Below are 26,832 nucleotides of genomic sequence, written 5' to 3'. Positions count from 1 at the left end.
GCCATTTTCAACCTTTTTGGAGGAGAAGGCAGTTCTTCATGCTCCCTTACACATCCAATGTCTCCCAACATTTGTTCACCCTTGCACTACACAAGTTGACTTCCCTCGCCCTGATTAGACCAAGTTATTTGGTAGGCAATCAAAGTTTGCTTACTTTCCTGCCTTGTTACAGGTTCATAGGAGAGAATGAAATCCTCTTGCCCTCCTGCAAAGAGAAGAGAAAACAGGACAAATCAAATCTGAAAAACAGAACTCCTTCCCAGATCTCCCAAGTAAATCAGTTTATGCTCTTTGATCATGCTCAAATCCCAAGACATTCAAAAAATAATTTTTCCAAGAATTCTTCACCAGTTTAAAATGCCAAGTTAGACTCTCTCATAACTATTCAGCTGTGCCAATGAAACGTCCCTGTGAATTACCAGTGCTTGAGCCAAGAGGAATAAGGCAGGAATTAATAATTCACTTATTGTTTGGCTGCACCTATAAGATAGGTACCTCTTGAAATTCCATAGCTTAAAAGAAAGGAAAAATTAAAGGTCAGCACTGCATGAACAGGACCAGCAAGCAAAAAGGATGCAAAAGAGCTCATGCATATTTGAGGTGCACACTTTATGGCATTATGTCAAGAGTGCTTTGACACAGAGTTCGATCTTCTAGACCATTGGCAAGGACCTAGATCTCTGCTGAAAGTCCTGAACAGCATGGGATTTGAAGCTGGATTAGGAGCTTTTGTGTATGATCTTCAGCGAAAGAGCATCCTTTGTATAGGAAAGAATGCGAAGAATATTTGAAAATATTTTAAAATGGTTGAAAAACATCTTTTTCAATGTTGAGAAACCCTGATGAGAAGAATCCTAGATGGATGAGAAACTGATTCCACAGTAAATTTGCACATAGACAGCCAGCGTGGTATAGTTGCATCAGTGTTGGACTATGACTCTGAAGACCAGAATTTGAATCCCTGCTCAGCCATGGAAAGCCACTGGGTGGCCTTGTTCAAGTCACTCTCTCTCAGCCTCAGAGGAAGGCAAGGGCAAACCTACTTTGAATAAATTTTGCCAAGAAAACCCCATGACAGGTTTGCCTTGGTGTTGCCATAAGTAAGAAGTGATTTGAAGTACATATTACAATCACAACCAAATTTGCAAATGGTTGTTTTTTTGCAGAAAACAGTAATTTTCTGCACAGAAAAGTAACATTTCTTCAGAAAAAAAATATTATTTCCTGCTTGAAAAATGCCATTTCCTGCACAGAAAATGCTGTATTGTGTGGAAATCAGCCATGAGTGAATTTTTTGCAGAATATGTTTCAAACTGCAAATAATCTTTACAAACTGCAGTTTCTTGAAGACTTTGTCGCAGTGAGAAGACAATTGTGAAAATCCCCCATTGCTTCCCTCAAGGAGGAAATTGGATAAGAATTATGCCCAGAATTCTGTATGGTCCTTACATATGAGTAAGCAACATAAATATAATGCAAAGCACTGAACTGGCCCCAATCCTTCCTTACTAGGCAGCAGCCATTGTGATAGATGGGGGAGGAGGTGTTCCCTTGTTACTTGGGAAGTAGCTGAATGTTGTTTCCACTCCATCACTTGAGTAATCTGATTGCAAGAGGCAGAAACAGAATCCTTGTCACAACTTTTCCTTTCAATCCCTTGGAGCTAATGGCCAAGCACAAAGCACCAATGGTCCAATTCAGCACCAGGTAGTTCCAGCCAGTCACAAAGATCTTCATAGTATCTGGAGGTGGAGTTTGTTTTTCTTTTGAGACAGCAGCACCACAGATTAGTAGTACATATCCTTTCAGTGCTAATATTTCCAGCCTCAGTCCACCTTGGCATCCGTAGTTAAAGAATTTGTGTAAAGCTCATTTTGAGCTTCTAAAGCACTATGCTAGAAGCAAGGCCAGCTCTACCATTAGGCAAAGTACCAGTAGCTGAACTCTTTGGCAGATAGCTTTAGGATTAGATACTGGAGAGGGAGCAGCCTTCCAGCTGTTTTCCTTGACTCTGCAGCTATTTTCTTGTCTAATACTGTTTTTGTTCCACCATACTAGCCATAGATCAGTCGTACAACCCAGCCACCGCAATGTAGAAAATCCCAAATTCAGTTCCAGGGATTTCTAATTAAAAGGATCAGACTGCAAGTCATGGGAAGACAGACTTTCTAGCAGCTCTGCTTTTCCTACAATCAGCTGTGTGTGTGTTTTTAAATACCACATCCCATACATGTGTGTATACGCATGTATATCCCTCCTTGATTCACTTTGCCTGTTTTAATTGGGGCAATGCTAACCAATTGAGCAATTAGGCAAATCAACACACAAATGAATGTGGAAGTGATGTTAATTGCACATTAACAAGGGTTAATTGAAAGCTATTTGATTAAAAGATATAATTGAAAAGTTTAATTAAGGAATTGTGTACATTCAGGCATGTGTGTTTGGAAATGTAATGGGAAGATGTTACTTGTCACAGCCCATTAAAACTAACAATCCAGCCATTTAGAATGTGATACAGGTTGAGTATCTCTTATCCAGTATTCCGAAATACTCGCAAATCCAAATTTGTCCACATGGGTGGCTGAGACAGTGACACTTTTGCTTTCTGATGGTTCAGTGTACACAAAATTTTGATTGTTGTGCAAATAATTCAAAATGTCAAGTATAAAACTGTATAAGGCTATAAGTGTATAAGGTGTATATGAAACTTAAATGGATTCCATGTTTAAATTGGATCCCATCTCATTGTGTATATATGCAAATATTCCAAAATAAATAAATAAATAAATCCAAAATACTTCTGGTCAAATGCATTTTGGATAAGGGAGACACAATCTGTACATCCATATTGGAAAGTATTCTTTTGCAGTTTAGGGAGGAACATTTAGAAGTTTCAGCCAGAGATCTAGTGGCTCCCCAAACTATAAACCCAGAATTCAACAGGATGGAGCCATGGCAGCTAAAGCTGAATCATAATGCTCTAGCTGTGTAGTGTGAATGGGCCTGGGTGTTTTGGCTTACAGCTTCCACACTTCCTAATCACTGGCCTTTTCTTGGAATAGCAGATGAGAGTTCTAGGTCCAAAAAATCTGGAGGGCCATAATCCATCCTCGACCCTCAACTAATCAGAGCTCATCCTGAATGGCCAAAAGCACCAGTAAATGCTGGATGCTTCTGTGTCAGGAGTGTCTAACTTGTTGTTTCCTCCCCACCTTTCAGTTGTGTCTCAAACTGCTTTGTTGTTTTGATTGTATAGGTGGAGTTTTCTCCCCTCCATGGATGCAAGGACACCCCCCATCCATGTTGTCATCAGTAGGACACTACCAGGAATATGGGATGAACCAAGAAAAAGAAGCCAGATGCAGAATTTACACCAGGTTGTCTTTAAAGAGCTGTGGTGGTGCAGTAGTTAAGTGCTTGTACCACAGCCATTCACTCAAAACCATAAGGTTGCAAGTTCAGTATGAGCCAGGGTTCAAGCTCGACTCAGGCTTGCATCCTTCCAAGGTCGCTAAAATGAGTACCCAGCTTGTTAGGGGCAATTAGCTTACAGTTGTAAACCACTTAGAGACTGCTTAGTTCAGTATGAAGCGGTATATAAATGAAGCTGCTATTGCTGCTTGCTGCTATTAAATCTTCCAAATGATTCAAAAGAACCATCTCCTGTCCTGGATGCAAAAAGCTGTGGATGGACCTGCCAAAACACTTTCATAAGACTGGGATGGGAGGAATATCGTCTGGAACTTAAATCTCCCTGCCCCAAACAATACAGTAATGAAGCTGGCTAAATCTCAGGGCTTTTGTCTAGTCTACATGAGCCCTGAAAGAGTTTCATAAATTTTGCCTGGTATCCTGTTCAATCTTTATGACAACGTAAGATGGATGTACAGTAATGGCAGGGACCCTTGTAGGATTCTATTGCAGTTGCTTGCTGCAAAGTATCTTGCCACTGGGAGAGGGCTGGAGGTGTAATCACACAGTGCTCCACTCTCCAGCACCTAAGAAATCCTTCTCTTGTGGGGAGGGTCCTGCACTGCTTAAAAGGTAATTTTTTTGGGGTAGCATTGAGAGACAGAGATAAGTCGATAGAGCTTCATCATCATAGCTATGTTGTCCAATGCAGGATCTTGTCCACAGAAAACTTTTCTTTGTGAAATGGCTGTCATCTGGCAATAGGTGCGCTACAAGGAGGTCTTCTGGTGCAGTAGGAGATTCAGGCCAGAGGACTAGAAGACCAACAGTTTCTGCAAGCCTGAAGCCAGATCAATATATAGGGCATTTGGGTCAAAAAGGAAGATGCCTTGAAGGTTTTGCATTTTCCTCCTGCCTCTGGCCACTGCTTGCCAGGAAATTAACATCAGCTGAAATGGTGTTAGTGAAATCTTTCACAAATATCTTGTTAGCTGAAAAAAAAAGTCAGGTTTATAATTGTTAGGACAATTACTAGAGGGTATCAAAAGCCCATAACCATAAGGACTAAAGTCCATGGTTACTTTGGCACCAGAAGGGACTAGTGCTCCACAGTCAGTGTGCGCACACATGCTCACGCATATCTATATTCCACAAATGGCTTGAGAAGCTTCAGCAAAGAGCAGGAGAGAATTGAGAATTGAAGGTTGGTAAAAAAAATTCTTATTTAGCCTTTCTGAACATATCTGTAGTGAAGTTGGAGAACTCCCATTTATTTTGAATGCCCTCTTGATGCAGAAGAGTAACCAATCTTGGATTGTATTGCTAACATTCTATCCTGTAAGTAAGGATGATTGTTGACTTCCAAGTGAATCCACACCAGATTTTCATCTTGGGGTTGCAATCTTGATACTTGAAGGGACATCTTTCCCTCTATCCCTGAGGACTGAGCTCTGAAGGAGGGGCTCTTTTCTGTGTCCAACCAGTGGAGGAAAATACGGTGTGGGAGGACATAGGAGAAGGTTTTCTCAATTGTGGCATCTCAATTATTGAATGCTCTCCCTTTGGAGATATGATTAGTGTCAAAATTGGTTTCTTTCTGGTGTCCACTCGGCATAGCATTTTTATTAAAGCCTTTAAGGCTTAGTTTATATGTACATGTACATGGTTGTTAATTGTCATAATATTCTAAGCTGTTTCAACTTGTCATATTTAATATGCTTTTATTCAGTTTAACTTATTTTATTGTTTTAATCTGGAATTGTTTTGAATCATTTGTTGTTTTATCTGTATACCACTCTGAAATCTCATATTGGATACAAATATTTAAGTAAGTAAATAAGATCAGATCCTGTCTGATATTGGAAACTAAACAAGGTTAATACTTGGGTGGGAACTGCCAAGCAATACCAGGAGCTGTAGGCTGTATTTCAGAGGAATGCAATGAAAAGCTACCTCTGAGTAATCCTTGCCTCCAAAAGCCCTATAAAATTAACGGGATCACCATAAGTCAACAGGTGACTTAAAGACACACACATATATATACTGTGCACACACTAAACTGTAGAGGAATTATTCAAAATGCTGTATCCTTTCCCCAAATATAGGGAGCATTTGAAATGAATAGGAGATGTATAACTGGAAGCCTACAACCCTTCTTGATATCTCTGGCTTGGGAAAGAGCTCTCTTTGAGACTGTGATAATCTGTTGTGGGATAGAAAGACACATGTTCTCACTAGGGAGATTCCGAAGGAAAATGGGATTTAAAAGAGATTTAGATTTTTAAAAAACCCACAAATGCTGGAAGTTTATCACACGAAATGTCCCCCAAAGTGAAATAACACAAAGTTAAACTGAATGTAAAGCAGAGAAAAACGGCAGCTTTTTACTTTTGGGAAGTTCCGAAAGTAAAAAAACTGCTGTTTTTTCTGCTTTATGTTCAGTTTAACTTCACATTGTTTCACTTTAACAGTGAAGTCATCTGATAAACATCCCGCATTTGTGGGTTTTTAAAATTTTAAATCTAGTTAAAATCCCATTTTTCTTCAGGATCTCCCTAGTGTGATGAACTCCTAGCTGTAAGTCACCTTCCTCTAAGCCCACCCACCCACCTGAAAAAGCCAGTTCTGAACCTCTGAGTAGATATCAGATGGTGGGACAGTACTCAGATTCTGGGGGGAAAGGTAGGAGGACATTAATAAAAACCCTAGCCACTGTGTCCTGTCAAATTTAGACAAATCATTGGACCCCTTTAGACAAATCTCAGGAGCTAAAGGGGCAGCCATAAAATGTAATTCCTATAATTCCCATTTATCAAAGTGGGTGGTGTCCTCATATGAGATAGAAAGAGACATTTTCTGACTAGTTACAAGTCATTTTTCTATGCTCCCACCTGCCCATCTGTAAAAGCCAATTCCTTGTATGCTTCCCAGAAGCAAGGTCTGATATCTAACTGATCATAGGCCAGAGGTGGGCATGGGATGACCTGTGGGTTACATACACCTCACAGAGCAGCCCTTACATTCTGGTACCCCTGACCTTCCCCCTTTTAGAAAACTTAAACTGGTCCCCCTTGCTTGGGGTTCAGGGCACAGTTCTGTCTCATCTTCATGAGCTCATTTGGACTGAGGGATGGGCTTTTTGTTTTCTTTTGGAACTTTTTGTTGTTGTTGTTTCTGTTGTTGGAAGCAAAAAGGAGGTCCTGCTGGACCTAAGACAGTTTGACAGAAGGCAAAATGCAGTGCCATTGCTTGTTGTGCCCTCAAGCAATGGTTCTCAGACTCAGCTCCTCTAAATGTTATGGACTTTAATGCTCAGAAGCCCTGACCACTGGTCAAGTTGTTGGAAGTGGGGAACTGTTGGAAGTGCAGAGGTTACAAAGGACCAGTGGCCTCTTTTAAACCCTGGGGTAGGTGCATGAAATTCCCTGTCTTCCGGAAGTTGCCCACCTCCTTCATCAGGCAATGTGAGGGGACAGCGCAGGTCTGGGAAAGCAGAGCAATGGCATCCCACAAGGGGTGTCATTATGGGGGTAGGGGGGTTGTAGGACACACTGGGTTGCAACTGGTTGCCGAATAGCTGCAGATTTATTGAAAGAGAAAACTAAGGCCTGAATCCTATTGCCAGTCCCAACCCATGTTAGAGTCATTAAATCAATGGAATTTACATATATGAGGACACATCATTAAACCAATAGGCTTACCCTAGTTGGGACTAACCAACAGTATTCATGCCTGAATGTTCAGAAAGATCATGCCAAAAGATACCCCATCTGTTTTTAGAGCTGCATTTTGTGTGAGTGTCCATTTTCAGTTATATGCAGTTATATCCATCAAGCCATTTGCTCCCATCATAATATATTATAGATATTTTGAACATTTGGAAAGCCAAGAGAAACAAAGGAAAGCAAAGAAAGAAAACTGTCACAGGCAAGCCAACATAAAAGAGAGACCCAAACGAAAGCTGTAACTTACTGTAGCTACTTTCGCTATCACTGGCATTAGAAGGAAGATGTTCTGCAAGAACAGGACAGCAAATTAAAAAGGACATAACCAAGCGTCAGAATGTTAAGGAACCACCTTGGTCATGCAAAAGGTGGACTGTGCAGAGTGGAGGATTCAAAAAGCAAGGCAGCCTGACAGTTCCAGAGAACCAATGAAGGGAAGGCCAAAAGCATTATCACTTGCGGATGGATTGAAAAGGAGCTATACGCTTTGTGCCAAATGCATTACCCCCACCCCCACCTCATCCTCATGAAAAATACCCAGAGCAGGTCTCCATGAGGATTTTATTTTTGAAGGTGGAAATACTCCTTCTGTACATTTGAGACCCACAGTCTACACATGTTCCTTGGATAAGTTACTCTTTTTTGAGGGGGACTACAACTCTCAGAACCCATAAGAACAAAGGACTCGTAGAAATGGAAGAAACATAGAAAATAATCCAGTCTAACAGGAATTCACAGCTAAAGCACCCTCAACTGGTGACTATCCAACTTCGCCTTAAAATTCTCCAGTGAAGGAGAGTCTACCTTTTCTGTGAATTAGTCTGTTCTAGTGTTCAACAATAGAAATATGGTGAAACTGCTCCCAACATTCCTATAGGCTATGGGGGCATTTTCAACATTAATTTTTTTTTGGGGGGAAGGGAATTAAAAAATTCCGGGGGCCCATGGCTCAGCTATGTGGGTGTATGGATATGTGCAAGCAGTGTATGTTTTTACATAAAACAATCATTTATGGCATATGCCAATTTGCACTAGGAAATCCAGTGCCTGAATTCCATATGATGAGATTTGGATTCTGGCTAATCATCTTTCCTTGAATATTTAGTTGTGAGTAAGGTTTGCAAAGTGAAAACTGGAGAGTCTCCTGGATTTTTAACAGCTGTATAGCAGATGTTGCTGGCTACTTGGTTGTGGGACATGCAATGCCTGCTGAGATTCTCCAGTTTTCTACTTGGCAACCATAGTTGTGACTATTATCTAGTTCCGGACTGGATGACTGTCAGAGGTGGAGGGATATCTACACCCCTCTAAAACAAAATTCAATGATATGTTCAAAATGCCCCCCCCCCCCCAACACTATCTTGGCAGCCATTTCTCACATCATTTTAGCTCCTTCTGGGAATTTAACAGTACAGAGTAATGCATTTATAGGCATTAAAATGGTTTTAATTTTTCTGCTCCAGGGAGCTCTGGGGCCTGGATGATTTGCTCAGGCCACACTTTCCCCACCTTTGGACTAAAGCCACATGTTTAATCTTGTTTTAATGGGGAGGGCACTATGTACATATGGATATATTTTAGCTTGTTGTACACTGCTTTGATTGCCTGGCAAAAAGAGGGATAGAAAAAATAATTTATTATTTATTTACAGGATAATGATGATGATATTAGGAATAAATCCAGCACTGGGCAACTGAACCTCTCAACTTGTTCCACAAGAGATAACACACCTGCTTTAAAGGGAAAGGAACCTTTAGGACAGGTTAAAAGATAGGAGAGGTTAATTGATGCTTAGTAAGAAAGGAAACCCAAAGAACTGCATCAGGTTGTGTGCACAAACATCCAGTTCTCCAATAAGAAAGCGCATTCACAGCAATAAGCAATCCAGTGGCAACACTGGCAAATTCCTGTTTCATTTGCCCCGAATTCACTTGTGTCTGTTGCAAAAAGAATCAGCAAACTCTAAAGGAAAGCAAATGGCCATTCTGCATGTTAAGTGAAGTCACTGCAAGGTAAGAGTGATGCAAGGAGACCCACAGCACACCAGCATACTGAATGATTTCAACACCAATGAAAAAGAAATCTATTTCATCTGGAATAGTTCTCCTCTTCTGAACACTCATTAATCTAAGGCTGCTTCATCTAGGTTGCCTTATCTTGAAACTATCGTGCCCTTTATTAGTGATATAAGATGGCGAGTGCCAATCCTTTTGTACCCACCATAGTGGTACCCAGAAAACAGTGAAAATCCAACAGGCCCACAGGGACCACCATGCCTGTGGAAGCACATAACAAAACATTTAGGGGGTGGGGAATCAAAATAGTCCACTATGAACTGAGGTTGTTCATTTGTTTGTTGGGTCCTCATGTCTGTTGTGCCCTCATTTAGGGATTTGTATGAAAAACATCCAGGATAGAATTAAATTCACAGTTCACTAACATCAAAGTGGATCTAAAAGTGGACATGGCATGTATATCACAGCTCATCTAGCTTCTTCCATCAAACACTTAAAAAAAACCTACCTTTTTTTTCCAAAAAAGAGGAAGGAAGGCAAGTTAAAGCTACTGAAACTTCAGAAGTCTTAAATCAATGACTTAGAGGAATGGCTTCCAAACTTTTTAAATTCAAGGAACCTTTCCCATAGGGACTTATCTGCTAGAAGAGCATTTAGAGCCATAAACACTTGTAAAGGACTCTGGGACATTATATCAATTCATATGGTAACTGAACATGTTTAGGGCCATCATTGCCATCTCATAACCAGCTAGGAATATACTTTACCCAACATGACCACCCATGTCTGTGCATTGCCAGGCAAGTGAGGAAATGATGGCAAAACCATTGGTGGCCATCCTGCTATCTCAACTACTGAAAATTGGTGGCTGCCACTAAGATTGGTACCATGACTATGCTCCTAAATCTGGTGTCAACTGTAGCAGTACTCTAGGGTAGTGGCTCTCAGACTTCATCCTCTGAGTGTTTTGGATTACACCTCCTAGAAGTCTCAGCCAGCTCAGTCAAATGTCAGAGATTCTGGGAAATGCAGTCCCTCTAAGTGCCTATCTAAGAATGAAGGTTTCCTCTATGTTCCACCAGTAAGGCAAATCTACTGGGACATAGAAGAGGGTCTTCTCAGCTGTGGCACTCCAATTGTGGAATGCCTTTCCTTTGGAGGCCCAACTGGTGACAACACTCATTACATTTAGGTGTCACTTGAAAACTTGGCTGTTGCCTTTGGGCATTATCAATTCATCCCAAATACTTTAAAAATCCTTTAAATCCATTTTAACTCTTTATTATATTTAATATGCTTTTAGCTTATTTATATTATTTTTATTGTATTATACTGTTTTAACTTGTAATTGTAGTGTTATTTGGAAGCCGGCCTGAGATCTTTCTGATATAGGGTGGGGTATAACTATGGTAATAAATAAATTGAAAATAAATAAATAAGTCCAAATCCCCTGGAGAGCCAAAGTCAGAGAACTTTTGGTCCAAAGCAGGGGTTCCCAACATTTTTGACTTGCGGAGCCCTTATTTCTATGGTGGAGCCCCTGAGAGGCCTACCTTATGTCTTACAAGGTAATGGTGTTTAGGGGCATATATAAGAATATATTCTTATTCTTTAATTTCATTCAATTTTTATTTCATAGAATCATAGAATCATAGAGTTGGAAGAGACCACAGGGGCCATCCAGTCCAACCCCCTGCCAAGCAGGAAATCACAAACAAAGCAGCCCTGACAGATGGCCATCCAGCCTCTGCTTGAAGACCTCCAAAGAAGGAGACTCCACTACACTCTGAGGGAGTTTGTTCCACTGTCGAACAGCCCTTACTGTCAGGAAGTTCCTCCTAATGTTGAAGTGGAATCTCTTTTCCTGCAGTTTGCATCCATTGCTCCAGGTCCTAGTCTCTGGAGCAGCAGAAAACAAGCTTGCTCCCTCCTCAATATGACATCCCTTCAAATATTTGAACAGGGCTATCATATCACCTCTTAATCTTCTCTTCTCCAGGCTAAACATCCCCAGCTCCCTAAGTCGTTCCTCGTAGGGCATGGTTTCCAGACCTTTCACCATTTTAGTCACCCTCCTTTGGACACGCTCCAGTTTCTCAATGTCCTTTTTGAATTGTGGTGCCCAGAACTGGACACAGTATTCCAAGTGGGGCCTGACCAGAGCAGAATATAGTGGCACTATTACTTCTCTTGATCTAGACACTATACTTCTATTGATGCAGCCTAAAATCGCATTGGCCTTGTTAGCTGCCACATTGCACTGTTGACTCATGTTCAACTTGTGGTCTACTTGGACTCCTAGATCCCTTTCACACATAGTTTCATTCAGCCAGGTGGCCTCCATCCTATATCTGTGCTTTTCGTTTTTCCACCCAAAGTGCAGTACCTTACATTTCTCTGTGTTGAATTTCATTTTGTTAGCTATGGCCCAGTTTTCTAGTCTGTTCAGGTCATTTTGAATCTTGATCCTGTCCTCTGGGGTATTAGCTATTCCCCCTAATTTGGTGTCATCTGCACATTTGATAAGTATGCCCCCAATTTTGTCTTCCAAGTCATTGATAAAGATGTTGAATAGCACTGGGCCCAGGACAGAGCCCTGGGGGATTTCTTTCATTTTCCTGGACTGGCCACAGTGCACCTGGGAAGTGCATGTGGAGCCCTAAGGGTTCCTTGGAGCACAGGTTGGGAACCCCTATTCTAAAGTGTAGACTATTTGTCTAGGAAGGAATGGAAGAAATAAGATCCATTTACAACACTGCTAGGACTTATGGTACATGGATCTCATATACTCCAACTTTCCTATACCTGCTCCAGGTAGTATGGCACAGAGAAGAAGAGCCTGAGATCTTTAATTTTCCCTACCAGGACTGAGAACATTTGCCTTTGATCATAAATGGTTAGCGGCCATCCCAAAGCAGGCCATTCCCTTCAACAGCATCCAGTGGTTCTGACTCCTAATATCTCTAACCTTCTGAGGCAACTTGTCTATCATTAGCAACTTTCTGAAATGAGGACCAGTTGGTAAGCTTCTCAATAACGCTTGGCTTCCCCTGAATACAGTTTAAAAACCACTGGTGTGTTGAAAAACAAATAAACAAACAAAGCAAAACTGTCAGAAAAGGATCAATAATGCATTTCTAGGAAACAAAACTGTTATTCATAGTGAGAGATGTATCCGTTCCATATGCTGTATGCTCTTAATATTGTCATGCAGGGGAAAAAAAGAGAGAGAAAATAAATAAATAAATAAAAATAAAATATTTTGGTTTCCTGAGTGCATTCAAAACTGGGGGGGAAAAAAATCAAAGTCTAATCTTATGCATGCTAAGGGGTGATAGATCCTGGGATTGGAAAGTGATGGGAGGAGAAGGAACCAAAGCCAAAATAAATAAATAAATAAATGAATAAATAAATTCAAGAAGAAGAACAAAACAAACGGGGTTACAGTGACCATTCCTGGGAACTTACTCAGAGTCTTTGTTCCATAACCGTCGTCACCTAATCCGGGGATGTCCTGTACGGGAGTCCCCAGAGAGAAAGCAATGAAAGAAAGAAAAGAACAGCCGCAGAAGAGGAAGGAAGAAGTCAGTGGAGTTGAAATGGATACTACCATGACTGACCATGTAGATCGTACAGTCTGGATTCCTGCTTTTTTTCCAAACAACTTTAGGCCCCCCGCAACTCTGATTCATAGACTACATGGAAGCCATAAGAAAGTTGATCTATTTTGGTTAAACTGAGAAAGCACATGGGATTTTAAGAAAGCCATAGAAAATTGGCTGGAAATTAAGCCATGCTGATGGGTAAACCAGGATGGCAGTTTGTGTTAGAGATGAAAAAGATTCCTTACCTTCTTGCAGTTGAGATCATGTGAAATTACTTCAAGAGTAAACCTTGGAAAGATTGCCTTTGGGAATACAAGTCTCAGGATCCCCTGGTCAGTATGGCTGGTTGGCAGGGGGGATTCTGAGAGTCATAGAAGGCTCAAACATCACTGAAATGTCCTGAAAAGGTGGCGGAAGTGCGCATGTCTGAATGTCAGGTGTGTTTCCTCTATTGTCATTCAATTGTTGCTCTCTCCTTTCTGTCCCTGAATAGTTCCTGGAGACTGGATTTCCTACAAATGCAAAATTTGCATTCATAGGAAATCTGCTCCCCTTGTGACAATACAAGGGCGCTAGAGGAAGCCACATTTCCTTGATGATTAAAGAAGCATGCCTGGCATTGAGACACATGCTTCCACCATCTTTTCAGGACATTTCAGTGACATTTGAGCCACATTTATGCCAGGTATGAAAATCTTCATAGCGCCACAAAGGTAGGAGAGTCTATAACTCAAGCAACTCATTGAATTAAATCCAATTGTTAGTCCCAACTACTGTAGGCTCTCTGAAACAATAGGACTTTCCTAAATCCTATTTTTAAACAAGTCTCACTTATTGAGTCTATTCTGTTTGAACTAACCACTGTATTTAGCCTGTTGAATTGATTGGAAAGAACACTCAACAATAAACCTTTCTCTTAAGGGAAAGGATTTAGTGGTTTGACCTGAATCTATAATTTGCTAAAGATATTATGAAACATGAAACAGCAACCCTGTGCTGTTTTACATATGTGCTCATACAACTCAGTGGTGTGAAGGATTAAAATCTGTTAAAGTCCCACAAGGACCCTGAAAAGTTTATTTTTATTTTTTAATTTCCCCCATAATCTCTTTTCCATCAAATTTCCCCCAAGACTCCCTTATAGGCATGGGGGCAATTAGTAATGTTTTCCCCTCCTGGACCAATTTGGGTCCAAGAGAGACCCTTCTTTTTGGGCAGGTGACTTGGAAACTGATGTCTGGGTAACTCCCTGTTGAGGGGAAAAACACTTTTGCTGGGCCTAAAACAGCTGGAAGAGGAAACAATATGAAGCCAAAAATATTTTTTGGGTAGTGCTAGCCCTCCATGGTCCCCTCCGGCTGATGCAGCTCCTGAACCCTGATATGGTCACTGGTATGGCGCTGTGGTAAAGGGATTGCCCCCTGCATCTCAGGTAGTAGCCCATCCCTGGTCTTGAACCACCTGGACCAAATGAAATTTGGCAGCATTGAAGGCACTAGTAACTCTTCAATGTTGTTGTTGTGACAGATTAACATCTCAGCCACTCTGGATATATGTTAATAATTATAGCTTTCTCCTTAACCAAAATGCAGGATGGATCTTTTTGAGCAAAGGCAAACAGTGCTGGAATATACATATCTATATTTAAAAATCTGGGAGAGAGGGACTTTTAAAAAAGAACAACAATGGTTTATTTCCCAGTCTAAACAATGAGGAAAAGGAATCCAAACTGCTATCATACATTGGTCACAGTAGTAATGCCTCACCTGTCCTGACTCTGACTTTCGTTGCCTACATGTGTGTACGTGTCTGTTTGTGAGAGGGCTACCAGTGTCATGCGCATCACCCATGTGCTGAACTGTGACATTATCTTGGAGCATTTACTTACGTTCTGGGTCACTTGTGTCCTGCTCACTCAGCTCCTTGTTCTTGTAGAATGGGAACTTTCGTGAAAAGATGAAGCTCTTTTTACGCTTGTCATTGAATGACTGTGAAGGAGAAAAGGCATGGGGCAAAAACAAGGACGTCTAATTGTTGTCACACTCATGCTGACAAAACAACTAGTTTGTAAAAGTGGAAAAGAACTGTAGTGACTCTGTCCAATTTCCTAAATAAATAAATAAATAAGTGGGCAGTAAAAAGAAACATTTTTGAAGATTTGGGCTGGAATCCTATTGGTTAATCCAAATTAGAATAGACCAATTCAGTCAATGGCTGAATGATGAGTCAATGCATAGGTAAACCTGGTGGATCTAATGGCTCTACTTTAATTGGGTCTAATAACAGGATATACTATAGGTCCTGGTGTTTCTTTAACATGCATTTGATTAACTGTTTGAAGCTGACATCTTTCCCACACTTATCAGGGAGTAAAACCCAAGTAAGCACCTCTGATTTGATGCATAGATTTTCAGTCTGTGAGCAAAGAGAGGAGGAAATCCAAGGGATTTGAATACAAATGGTTTTGTTCACTAGCTCTCATCCTTGCCTATCTTGTGCTGTTTCAGAAGTGTGGGTTTTTAAAATGCTTTTGAGTGAACATGTACAGGATCTCCCCTGTAGTCAGAAACCCCATATTACTAGGGTCATTGATGTAGGGGGAGATTTTAAATCTGACAAATGAAACTCAGTGGCAGTTGGTGATTCCTATTTCAGTGGAAGCAGTGGAAGCAGTGAATCCACTCCAGATTGTAAATTCAAGGTGCAGAACCTTATCTCCAAAATAGGTCACCTCCTTGGATAGTTTCTTGAAGCCTATTCAAACCCCAAAGTGGATTAATCACTCCATTGACATAGAAGCTACCAGTCACCACAGAAGAAATGCACAAAGAACCCTACCTCTAATCTTCTCATTTAATGTAAGAAGGCTGGGAGAAGTACCCCAGTTGATGGTGCTGGGGCAGGTATGATTTACCAAACACATGATAAAGGTTGCAGGTAACTATTTATTTATTTAAAAAACCTGCAGGTAGCAAGCACCATTTAAAACCGGGCTAGGAATCTTTATAGGTGACATTGGACTCTGACTCCCACCATCCCCAGTTGATGGCCATGCTGTTAGGAGTTGGAGGACTGCTCATTCCCTAGGATTGATTTAAAAATAAAACAAGAGTGATCTATTGGTAGCCTCCAAATAGAGCAGACCCATGGAATGAATGGAATTTATATAAGTCATCACCATGGTTAACATCCCTTTCAGTAACTGATTCAGTGGGTAATCAGTAGGATTCAGACCATTCTGTGGCAATTTACTTTTCTTGCTTAAACTCAGGATAGTAGGCCTAGCTACTTCATGCTCCTTGGACTTTTCCAGGAAATTTAGAATCCAAATGTATTTAAGGACTGATTGAGAATGTGGTGCCCATAGCTGATTCCAAATGTACAGGATTTCATTGCTTGTGTCACAAAAGTTTCATGCCACTTTTACATTGCAAACAGATTTAAAATTTAGTAACAACAACAAAAGAAAAACCACAAAGGTAGAAAAATTATATACATGGAAAACTATGATGTCTCATTAGGGCTGCAAATATTTGTGTTTGAAAGAATGAGGCCTTCATGCAAAGGTAAGACACAAATCATGCAGGCACAAAATAAAGGCAGAGGTTGCAGGCGAGTAGATGAGAACTAGCATGCAAATAACATTGTTGAATGGCATATAGAATCTAATGAAAATTAAGATGTGCTCTTCTCTCTCTCACTTTCTCCTTGATGGTCTCTTTTTTGCTCAAATTAAGGATGAAGTTACTTTAAAAAACACGCATTCACCATAATTTCATTGCAAACATGTTTTGCATATATATATATATGTAAATGGAACAAGTCTAAAACTGTCTGGTTTTATGTTTTTTTCCCTTTCAAACATTCATAAGGTAACCAGATGTTTCTACAGGCAAGCCATAAGCTACTGAGAAATCATATTATAGTCATCATGTTATTATGCACTGCAATGGTCATTCTGTTATCTCCTGATACCTCCTCATCAATCAGCAATCAAAGCAAAAAACAAGGCATATTTCAAATCAAACCATGTTTTGTCTACGAAGTATTTTTTAAAATCTCAGAACAGTAGATCAAATGTTGAGTTATCTTGGCCTTTGTGATCAAAGGTTCCACATGCAGATCCAAAGTTGAATTCTTCTGCAGAGGTCCATGACATGTGGCCCTGAAATGGCTGCACCTAAATTACATCTGGAAACCCCGAGATTCCAGGGTTCCAATACAGTGCTCTGGAATCCCTCAGATTATCATTCCCTATTCCTCATGACACTATTGTATGTGCTTTCCCATATTTTGTATGATATTGGTTTTCCATTCTAAGAGGTTGTAAAGTCTCTCTGAAGGTTTAGTTACTTGAAGCAAGAGCTTCAACCTAAATTATGTTGGTAGTTTTGGTCCTACACTTTCCCACTCCTTTGGTTTAACTCATTGCTGGAATGTGACCTGACAACCTGTGTGAAATTGAATCTGGCCTTTGAACTAAAAGATGTTTTCTGCCCTTGACTTAAAATTTTGAGCCACAGAAATGTTTACAAGCAGCCCCCCCCCCCCCAATATTCTAATAATAACTACTAAACTTAACCTACTGCAGTCAGCCTTCTGTAATACACTCTCTAGGTGAATCTACTGGAAAAGATGCATCTGGCGCAAAAAAGGATGATCCACATCGAGATGAACACTGAGCATTGAGGGAACATCATACAAGTGCATCACTGTCTGTCCAGGGTTATGGGAGAGTGTTTCTGTGTGGCATTGTTGGTGGTGAAATTTGGATCTTTAAATAATTTATGGATGCTTGCATCAGTTGAGAAAGCCAGGAATAGTGTGAAAGCAAGCATGGTGTAATGGTTTGAGCACTGGATTAGGACTCCAGGAGACCAGGGTTTAGATCCTCACTCAGCCCTGGAAGCTCACTACGTGATCTAGGATAAGTCCCATTCTCTTGACCTCAGAGGAAGGCAAACCTCTCTGAACCAATCTTGCCAAGAAAACTCTGTGATAGGTTTACCTTAGGAACCATGTAGATGAGTCCCAACTAGAGCAGATTCATTCCATCAATTGTTGAACACATTCAGTCAATTGTTGGCAATGTATTGATAAATCCAATAGACTAGTATCTATTGGATAGTTTAGTATCAGTTATTGAACTTTTAAATATTTCCTCTCCTTCCCCTCAACTACTAATCTGCTTTCCCTTTGGGTTCTATTATTATTATTATTATTAATAATAATAATAATAATAATAAGTTTTATTTATATTGTTAAATTAACATTTTTTTCATAAACCTTTCTTTCATTCTGGACATGAGGGTTTTGGATAGTGTTGTTTGACTAAACCCAAGGGAGACATTCTTTTGTCATCTAGCCTGTATTGCTTGAGCCATTGTCACCTGCCTTTAAAAAGCTTTTCCTCTTTTGATGGATAATCTTCAGGGACATTATTTTGTGGGCCACTTGACAGTCACCAGAATGGTTAAAACCAGGGGTGGCCAAAAAGCAGGCCAGCTACTCCTTCTTTGCTTTGGGCCATCATCTCTTGTGTTTGTCATTCTCCTTTTGACACTCCCTTCTCTGTCTCTGTTGGTCTGAAGTAATCACAAGGAAACATATCCACAGGCAGCTGTGTTGGCCATTTATCAAAATACAATAACATCCATAATCCACAAAACAGTGATATGTTTATCAGGCTAACAAAATACACAAAATGTAAGCTTTTGAAGTTCTGCTTGCTTCTTCATCAGCAAAGCTGTTAAAAACCATAAGGAGGGGGAAAATATGATGATGGTAGTTACAGGCCTATAATTTTGTTGTTGTTCTCAGTTAAGGCTATTACTATTTACTATCCTCCCAGTACCCACATGGCCAGAAGAAAGAGTGGCCTGCCTGCCTGGCTATCCCTCCTCTGCCATACCATCTTATCTAAGAACAACAACTTCTTGAAAAAATGCAGGGCTGTGACTAACACCATCATATTTTCTTTCTCCTGTATGATTTTTTTTGTCTGATGAAGAAGCCAGTAGAGCTTTGAAAGATTGCAACATGTATTTCATGCATTTTGGAGGGTCCAATCAAGGTATCACTGTTTTGTGGATTTTGGATGCTATCACAAGGAAGTTAGCCCTTGTTCTCTCTGAATCAATGCAGCTTATCTTGGTGAAGAGCCAGGATGGCATAGTGGTTTGAGTAATGAACGAGGAGTCCGAGAGACCAGGGGTTAAATCCCTGTTCAGCCATGGAACCCCACCAGGTGATTTTGCATGCCACACTCTCTCAGCATTAAAAGAAGGCAATGGTGCCCCTTATCTGCATAGATCATGCCAAGAAAACTCAGAGATAGGATCTCTACAAGTTGAAATTGACTGGAAGGCAAATAACAACAACAGTATTTTACGGAAATCACAGCCATTTTGCTCACCCTGCCTTCATCTAACTGAGTGTGTTGGATGTAAGCTTTGAAAATGAAGTGGACACATTTCCAGTTGGTCTACCTTAAAGGGAAAACACTGGAATGAGGTGTTGCTCAATTGGCACAGTACTTCTTCACAGAATGGAGAATTCACACATGGGCATTGGTGCTCCATGTTAATGCAATTTTGGCTAGTGACACCTACAGATTTTAGACTGGGATGGGTAAACTGTGCCCCCTAAGCTCTGATCCGGAAAATCAATCCATTGGTATGATGGGAGAAATACTCTTTAGCATTTGGCTGCTGCCAGACTGCAGAAGGAATGCAGTTTGACACTTCTTTATTTGTCATGGCCCCATCCTATGGAACCCTAGGATATGTAGTTTGTTGTGGCACCAGAGCTCTCTGATAGAGAAGGCTAAATATCTCACTAAACTACAAATCCCAGAATTCCACCGCTTTGAGCCATGGCAGTTAAAGCAGTGCCAAACTGCACTCATTCTGCAGTGTAGATGTAGCCTAAGCTCCTTGGAGATGAATATCAATGTTCATTAAGAAACATTTTCAAATGATAAGCTGAATATAAATAGAGAGACAACTTCGGATGTTATCAGGCAAGGGAAATTAGAAGTATAATACAATGGCAATCTGAACGCAACCATGGGGTTTAACATTATTGCGTGATAGACTACCACACGCAATTTTGGGCAATGGGAAGTCAGTCTGAACGCAATCATGGGGTTTCATGTTATTGCGTGAGAGGTGATCACATGCAATTTTGGGCAATGGCAAGCTATTTTCGGGCAATGGGAAGTCAGTTCAAACGCAATTTGAATTCACGTAAATTCGCTGAATTTAGTGAATTCACGTGAATGCATTCTGGCTCCACTTTCTTTTCAATCAAAATTAAGAGAAATTCCTCTCGCGTGATAAACTCCTTCTCCATCTCCTGTTCCTCCTCCTCCAGGACCACTCAAGAGAGACCTTGGGCTGACTTGTTTGTACATAGAGCTCTGAATAAGCTACAGACATATAAAAGATCCTCATTCTTTGCTCATGCATTGTTTTCCCCTTCTTTCAGCTTCTCCAGTAAGAAAAGAATGTGTTTCCCTTTGTTTCTTGTCACTTCCAGTTTTCCTTATTCACAACACTGTCTTCTTTGGCTCTAACGGATGACAAGAAGACACCAGTATGCAGAAGACTGAATATTGATCCTGGGGCTGAGGAGCAGATTCTCTGAACAAACCTGTATTTGAAAGTCACTTTGACTTGACAAGTTTGATGGAACTATTCTACCCTGCCCCCAGCCCCAAAGCCCTCATTGAAAACAACAACAACCCAGCAGCCAGGTTTTGCTGACTGCTCTGTCAAGCAACCCACTCTACAAATGAAAAGATAAATAGAGCTATGCACCAAGTGTGCCTTGCTCCTTGCATATACCTTGTATGAGTCATGATTTCTCCATTATCTACTACTCAGTGAAAATTAATTTATGAATCTGTCTTTGTTTGACAAAAAAAAAAGAATTATTCATCTATTCCTCCTGCCTTATCAAACTTGCATTGTCAAAACTGGTATCTCTCAAACATTGGTCTTTCCCTTTCCTAGGATCGCATCACTTTTTGAGTACTTTGATGGATTCTGGAAGGGTTTCTGCATCCTCCTGCTATTATAAATTTCTATTTCAGTGTCCCATCTCCAATGGATGTGTCCACCTTCTCCCCATTTTTCCAACTGCACATTTTCCCCCAGCTGCACATTTTTTATTCAACTCCATAAAAAAAGAACCCCAACCTGAGTCATGCTTCCATGTGTGTGTGTTTCTAGATTTCCTTTCTAAGGGTGGAAGGAGAAGTACAACTTTCCAAGAGGGAGGCGTGATGTCAGAACTCCAAAGCTAATTACCAAACAAGATTCACAGTTCCTATAGTCATTGATCATCTTGCTTAGCAATTGCTTTAGAATTGTAGTTCTGCCTGCTTGTAGTGGGGGGTGGTAGGGCTAGCTGGTGCATGGGAATGATTGCTGCTATGGAATGGAATGTGATAATGCCGAGACATCTGTAAGCGTCTTCAAGGCCACAGTGTTGGCTTCTCAGGATTCCTAGTCCTGGAAGGAGGGGGGAAAGGGCTCACAGGAAAAAAGGTGGGGAGGAGTAGCTGTTTTAACTTAGTGCTTGAGGCTTGGCTCGCCAGATTCTGCTGAAAAGTTTGTCTAGTCACATCTACCTGTATTTCCAATAAAACTTCACTGCTTTGAAGCAAGTTGCTGTTGTGGATTTCTGGTGGAGGTTGCTGGGTCTCACACGTGACCCACTAAAAGTTCCCTATGAAAAGTCTGTGGAAAGGCCTGCAGCTAGTATTCCTCTGAAATCAGAGTTTTGACACTGGAGAGCCCCAAAGGTATGCATTCTATTAATGCCCAGGAGAGGTTTTGCATATGCAGTGGCCTAAAATACAGAGCTTGGAAAAGTTATGTGTTGGGCTACAAAAGTCAGAATTCCCAAGCTAGTATGGTTAGTGGAATTCTAGTATGGCTAGTGGAGCTTTAGTCCAAAAATAAACATTTCAAGTTATTGTTACACCTCCCTTCCATTTCAGCTACCACTAGCATAGTTTTATGTCTCCTCCACTGCAATCAGTTGAATTTTATTGAATTTTTCAATTTTCCCGAATTGGGAAAGCTGGAATATGAATCCAGAAGAGGAGGAAAAAAACATGGATTATCTCCCTCAGTTTTGTCTTCTCTTGCCCCACAGGATTCTTCTGCCCATATGCTTAAGTTGCAGTAACAAATAAAGTACCTATATTGTTAGTCTATACAGAAGCTGTTTTCTGAAATTACCAACTATCACTGATGACCATCTTCAGTGAAAAGAAAGTTTGATTCAAGTAAACGACAGTATCTGGGAGAGAAGAAAGGTGGATTCTTATAACACAGGCTACATGACTAAGAGAGAGGGGGAGAACTGTGTGGGAAGGAGTGAAGTCAAGTCTAAGGGCATTAGTCTACGGGTAAGGAACCAACAGCACAAATGATGCAAAAGATACAAAAGTATACACCAGGGAGCTATCTGTGTGTACTTTCATTGCCCTTTGGAGACAGATCGGCTCAGGCCAGCCATGACTCACCACAGTTTCTTCAACAGGGGAGCAGATACTATCATATGGAAAATGATCATTGAATCATAGAATGACAGAGTTGGAAGAGACCACAAGGGCCATCCAGTTCAAAGCCATTCTGTCATGCAGAAATACACAATCAAAGCATTCCTGACAGATGGCCATCCAGCCTCTGTGTAAAAACCTCCAAAGGAGTCTTCACCACACTCCAAAATGGCCTATTCCACTCTGAAGCAGCTTTTACTGTTGGGACAGTCTTCCTAAGGTTTAGGTGGAATCTCTTTACCCATAGCTTGAATCCATTGCTCCATGTCCTAGTCTCTGGAGCAGCAGAAAACAAGCTTGCGCCTTCTTTACCATGACATCTTTTCAAACATTCAAACATGACTATCATGTCATCTCTTAACCTTCTTTTCCCCTGTCTAAATATATCCAGTTCCCTAAGCTGCTCCTCACTGGGCATGGTTTCAAGATCTTTCACAATTTTGGTTGCCCTCCTCTGGACATGCTTCAGCTTGTCAATATCCCTCTTGAACTGTGGTGTTCAGAACTGGACACAGTATTCAAGGTGCGGTCTGTGGTGCTATTACTTCCCTTGATCTAGAAACTATACTCCTATTGATGCAGACTAGAATCACATTGGCATGTGTCCAAGGAAGAGAGCTTCTTGTTCTCATGGAGGTTCTTGGTACAAGCAAGCAGTAGCTGGTAGTGTCTTCCATGAAAGTACACCTTGGACAGCTCCTTAAAAGCTCTAGACTTCACTGGCCCAATGACCTTCACTAGTCATCATTGTGTGTTTAGAAAATCAAGCTTCTTTCTTGTAGGAAAAGTCACAACTGGAACAAAACCTCTCCTCTTCAGGTGCATGATTTTCCACATGAGAAAAGCAATAATAGAGGGATGAGGGGATAGGTGTACCTCTTGTCCTATATTTAATAAAGCATGGTAATGCCTGAACAGGATTAGGTAAGCATGGATACACATTTCTCCTCTTCCAGTGTCTGTCTGTCTGTCTGTCTGTCTGTCTGTTTGTCTGTCTGTTTGTCTGTCTGTCTGTCTGTCATCATAGCCTTATAAAGTATTTTTAAAAAACATGTTCAGTGTGTTCAGAGGCCTCATTCTCACTTACAGATAAATCAATCTCCAATCCGAATCGATGCTTCGATTCAAAATCGGATTGTAGTTCCCACTACATTTGCCCCGATCACATTTTCTGGTATGGGATCAAATCAAAATAGCCCACTTATGGTTCCCATTCAGAAATTATTTGGTTCTATTTCAACCGGTTCCTGAGGCAGATAAACCACTTGTGGTTTGCATTGAGAAATGAATCGGTTTAAATAGAATCGGTTCCTGCACAGGACATCTTTTTCTGCTTTACTGCATGTCATAATAAACTGATTCTGATCTGCATCTGGTTCACGTTTGTGCTGATGTGATTCATTTAAGACCGAATTGTGAAATCAAATCTGATTCGGTTCTGGTTCCCACTTGTGCTAATTCGATTCAGTTGAAAAGAAGTGGAAAAAATCAGCATCAAAAAGACGTAGGTCAAATGGGTCTAGAGCATGTCTCCCCATTTGGAATCATTTCACCGACTGGGATTAAATGGGATCCATTGTCATTTAAACCGGTTCAAACTGAATCACGATCCTGTTTAAAAGATAGTGGGAATGAGGCCTAAGACTACAATAAATGTCTGTTTTTAAAATGATATTTATCTTTAGTACTTCAGTGGGTTTTTTTTAAAGTTAAATATTGTTTTCTTTTTAATTGTGGGTAGACACTCTGCTGTGATAATCTTGGGAGCAATTCACTTTATGGCTCTCTGGGGGAAAGTCAAAGACTTTGTTTCCAGCCAACAGCTTGTTTTCAAACTGTCACAATGTGTTGCTGTGATAACAGGTCACATAAAAGTCATTTCTGTAGATTTTTTTTAAAAAATAATATTTTCAAGTTGTATGCCAAACTATAATTTAGAACAAGAACGGTTTCTGGAGTCCTTCCCCCATCCTATTCTTCTTGTCCAGATAAAATACACGACCTAGAAAAATATGAGTAAGCTTGGCAGATACTTGCCTTAAGATTCTGAGAAAGTTTAGGCTGCTGCCACACTGAAGAATTAATGACGTTTGATAATGCTTTAACTGTCATGGCACTATCCTATGGAACTCTGGGATTTGTAGTGTGTTATGGCACCAGATATAGGGATGGGTATTTAGAATTCTCAGCCAGAAAGCTCTAATGCATCACCAAACTAGAAAGCCCTGGGGCCCCAGGATGCCGCCATGGCAGTTAAAGTGGAATCATAGCACTATAGTGGTGTAGTGTGAAAAGGCCCTTTGGTGTCTATGCAAAACACATTCTCTAACCCTGACCAATGCCCTCCCATTGAAACTCTCTTTGAAGGTCATATATATCCTGCAGAATGAATGCAGTTTGACACTGCTTTAACTGTCATGGCTCAATGCTATGGAATTCTGGGATTTGCAACTTTGTGAGATATTTAGCCTTCTCTCTCAGAGCCCTGGTGCCCCAACAAACTGCATTGTGGCTGCAGCCCAGGTGCTTTCCTTCATCTAGCCACCATGAAATATCTAATGATAAACATTAGTCCTTGCAACAGCATTCCCTTTTTGCTTGTAAAGAGGAAGGACACATTGCAACAGCTCCACCATGACTGTGCAGCAATTTCTAACACTTGCTCTATAAACAATAGGAAGGGTTGCTGTGCCACCTGAACAACAGCACAACACCTAGATTAGAGTCAGGGAGATGGAAGATGCTAACACATTTCAAAGTGAGTGCCAGCACCTCCATCACCTTTGCAAGAGCCACCCACGCTAGACTGTGGGTGAGCATATTCACACCACATAATTTGACTTCAACCTCTGCACTGCTCAGAAATGCATCCTATTTGCAATCCCACACATTCTAATATTTAACACTGCCATTCTTCTTCAGCAGCTAGCAAACCTATTTTTTAAAAAACTGACTAAATTTAGAATGTGAGGAATCTTCCCTCACATAAATGCACATGACTAATACTCAGAGAATACTGTTGCAGCTACCCTCATTGTAGTGTTAAGCTTTGCAAGGGCTGGCATAGGTCAAGACAGTTCAAGGACTGGAAGTGAGCATACAGGAGGCTGCTTGGGATGGTATAAATTAAGCATAAGGGGAATGTATAGCCAGATCTTGGCTTAGAGCATAGAGATAACAAGTTAATAATAATGCCATGACCCATAACTTGTTAATTTTATAAGCAATGAGAGGGTACGGACATTACTTTTAGCTAGTTGAATGAACCCTCTGCCCCCGTCACTAGTTCTTGTAGTAATAAGGCACAGGAGTTTATCAAATGGGAGGAATTTCTCTTAAATTCGAATGAAAAGAAAGTGGGGCCAAAATTCATTCACTTACCCCCTCTCTCTCTCTGGCTTTGCTTCGCGAACGAAGATTCAGGAAGGACGCATCCCGCGCTTTGTACAAGCACGTTGGTGACTAAAAAGGCCAATCCAGGACAAACAGGTCCGGTTGCAGAAAGCACAGCAGAAAGTCTCCTTGGGTGATGTTTCCGGGTTGTGGTTCTTTCTGCGTTGTCATTTCTCTTCGAGACTCGTTCGCCATGAGCTTTCGAAAAAGGCTACAGTATCGTGGATAGTGTGTCTCCATGCCTCCTGATGTGAGGCCAGGGCGGACCATTGTTGGTGATCAATTTGGCCAAGCCTGAAATGTTGTTTCAGTGAGTCTCTTCTTTGGGGCACCCCTCTTACGCTGACCCGTGGCGAGTTCACCGTAGAATACTATTTTGGGGGAGGCGATGGTCCTTCATCCTAGAAACGTGTTCTGCCCAGCGCAGCTGCGTCCTCAATAGCATGGCCTCAATGCTGGTGATCCCTGCTTGCTCAAGGACAGCAAAATTTGTCACATAATCAGTCCAGTGTATATTTAGAATTGTGTGTAAACAGCGCTGATGAAAGCGTTCAAGGAGTCGTAGGTGTTGGCAATAGGTGACCCATGTTTCAGACCCATAGAGGAGAATAGACAGTACAATGGCTCTATACACACTGATTTTTGTGGTTCGCCTCAAGTGTTTGTTACTCCAGACTCTTTTGTGAAGCCTTCCGAATGCGCTATATGCCTTTGCCAGTCTGTGATCGATCTCTTTATCAATCTTGGCGTCTGAGGAGATGATGCTTCCCAGGTAGGTGAACTGCTGGATGGACTTAAGCACAGATGTGCCTACAGTGATGTGGGGATGGTAGTGTTCTTCCTGAGGTGCCGGCTGGTAGAAAACTTCCGTTTTCTTCAGACTGACTTCCAGTCCAAAGAGCTCTGCAGCTGTTGCAAAACAAGATGTCAGGCACTGCAGAGCTGCTTCCGTATGGGCAACGAGGGCAGCATCATCAGCAAAAAGCAGCTCACGGACTAGATAGTTTAGAGTCTTAGTGCGGGCCCTCAGGTGGCTTAAGTTAAACAGGCTACCATCAGTACGGTAGCGTATATAAATGCCGTCTTCTTCTTTGAGATCTGCCATA

The 26,832-nt window shown here is 41.0% G+C and overlaps 1 protein-coding gene across 20 annotated transcripts in view; it reads right to left on the bottom strand.

Annotated features, from left to right (window-relative positions):
• The window catches only part of DLG2 (discs large MAGUK scaffold protein 2), a 1,248,672-nt gene that overhangs the window by 11,987 nt on the left and 1,209,853 nt on the right, over positions 1-26,832 (bottom strand). For 11 of the 20 annotated variants that reach the window (XM_089512900.1, XM_089512907.1, XM_089512902.1 and 8 more), the window contains 3 exons: positions 14,648-14,747; positions 7,387-7,428; positions 155-205 (listed from right to left, as the gene is read on the bottom strand). In XM_089512900.1, the coding sequence (XP_089369026.1) occupies positions 155-205; positions 7,387-7,428; positions 14,648-14,747 (193 nt within the window). Of the gene's footprint in view, positions 1-154; positions 206-7,386; positions 7,429-12,622; positions 12,669-14,647; positions 14,748-26,832 lie in introns of all 20 variants that reach the window. The other 9 variants (XM_089512905.1, XM_089512908.1, XM_089512906.1 and 6 more) reach the window with 2 other exon arrangements.

Source organism: Sceloporus occidentalis, unplaced genomic scaffold (assembly GCF_023333645.1).
Source record: "Sceloporus occidentalis isolate IW3139 unplaced genomic scaffold, rSceOcc1.0.p SCAF_2, whole genome shotgun sequence".
Lineage (NCBI taxonomy): Eukaryota > Metazoa > Chordata > Lepidosauria > Squamata > Phrynosomatidae > Sceloporus > Sceloporus occidentalis.
This window is presented reverse-complemented; position numbering and strand designations above follow the sequence as displayed.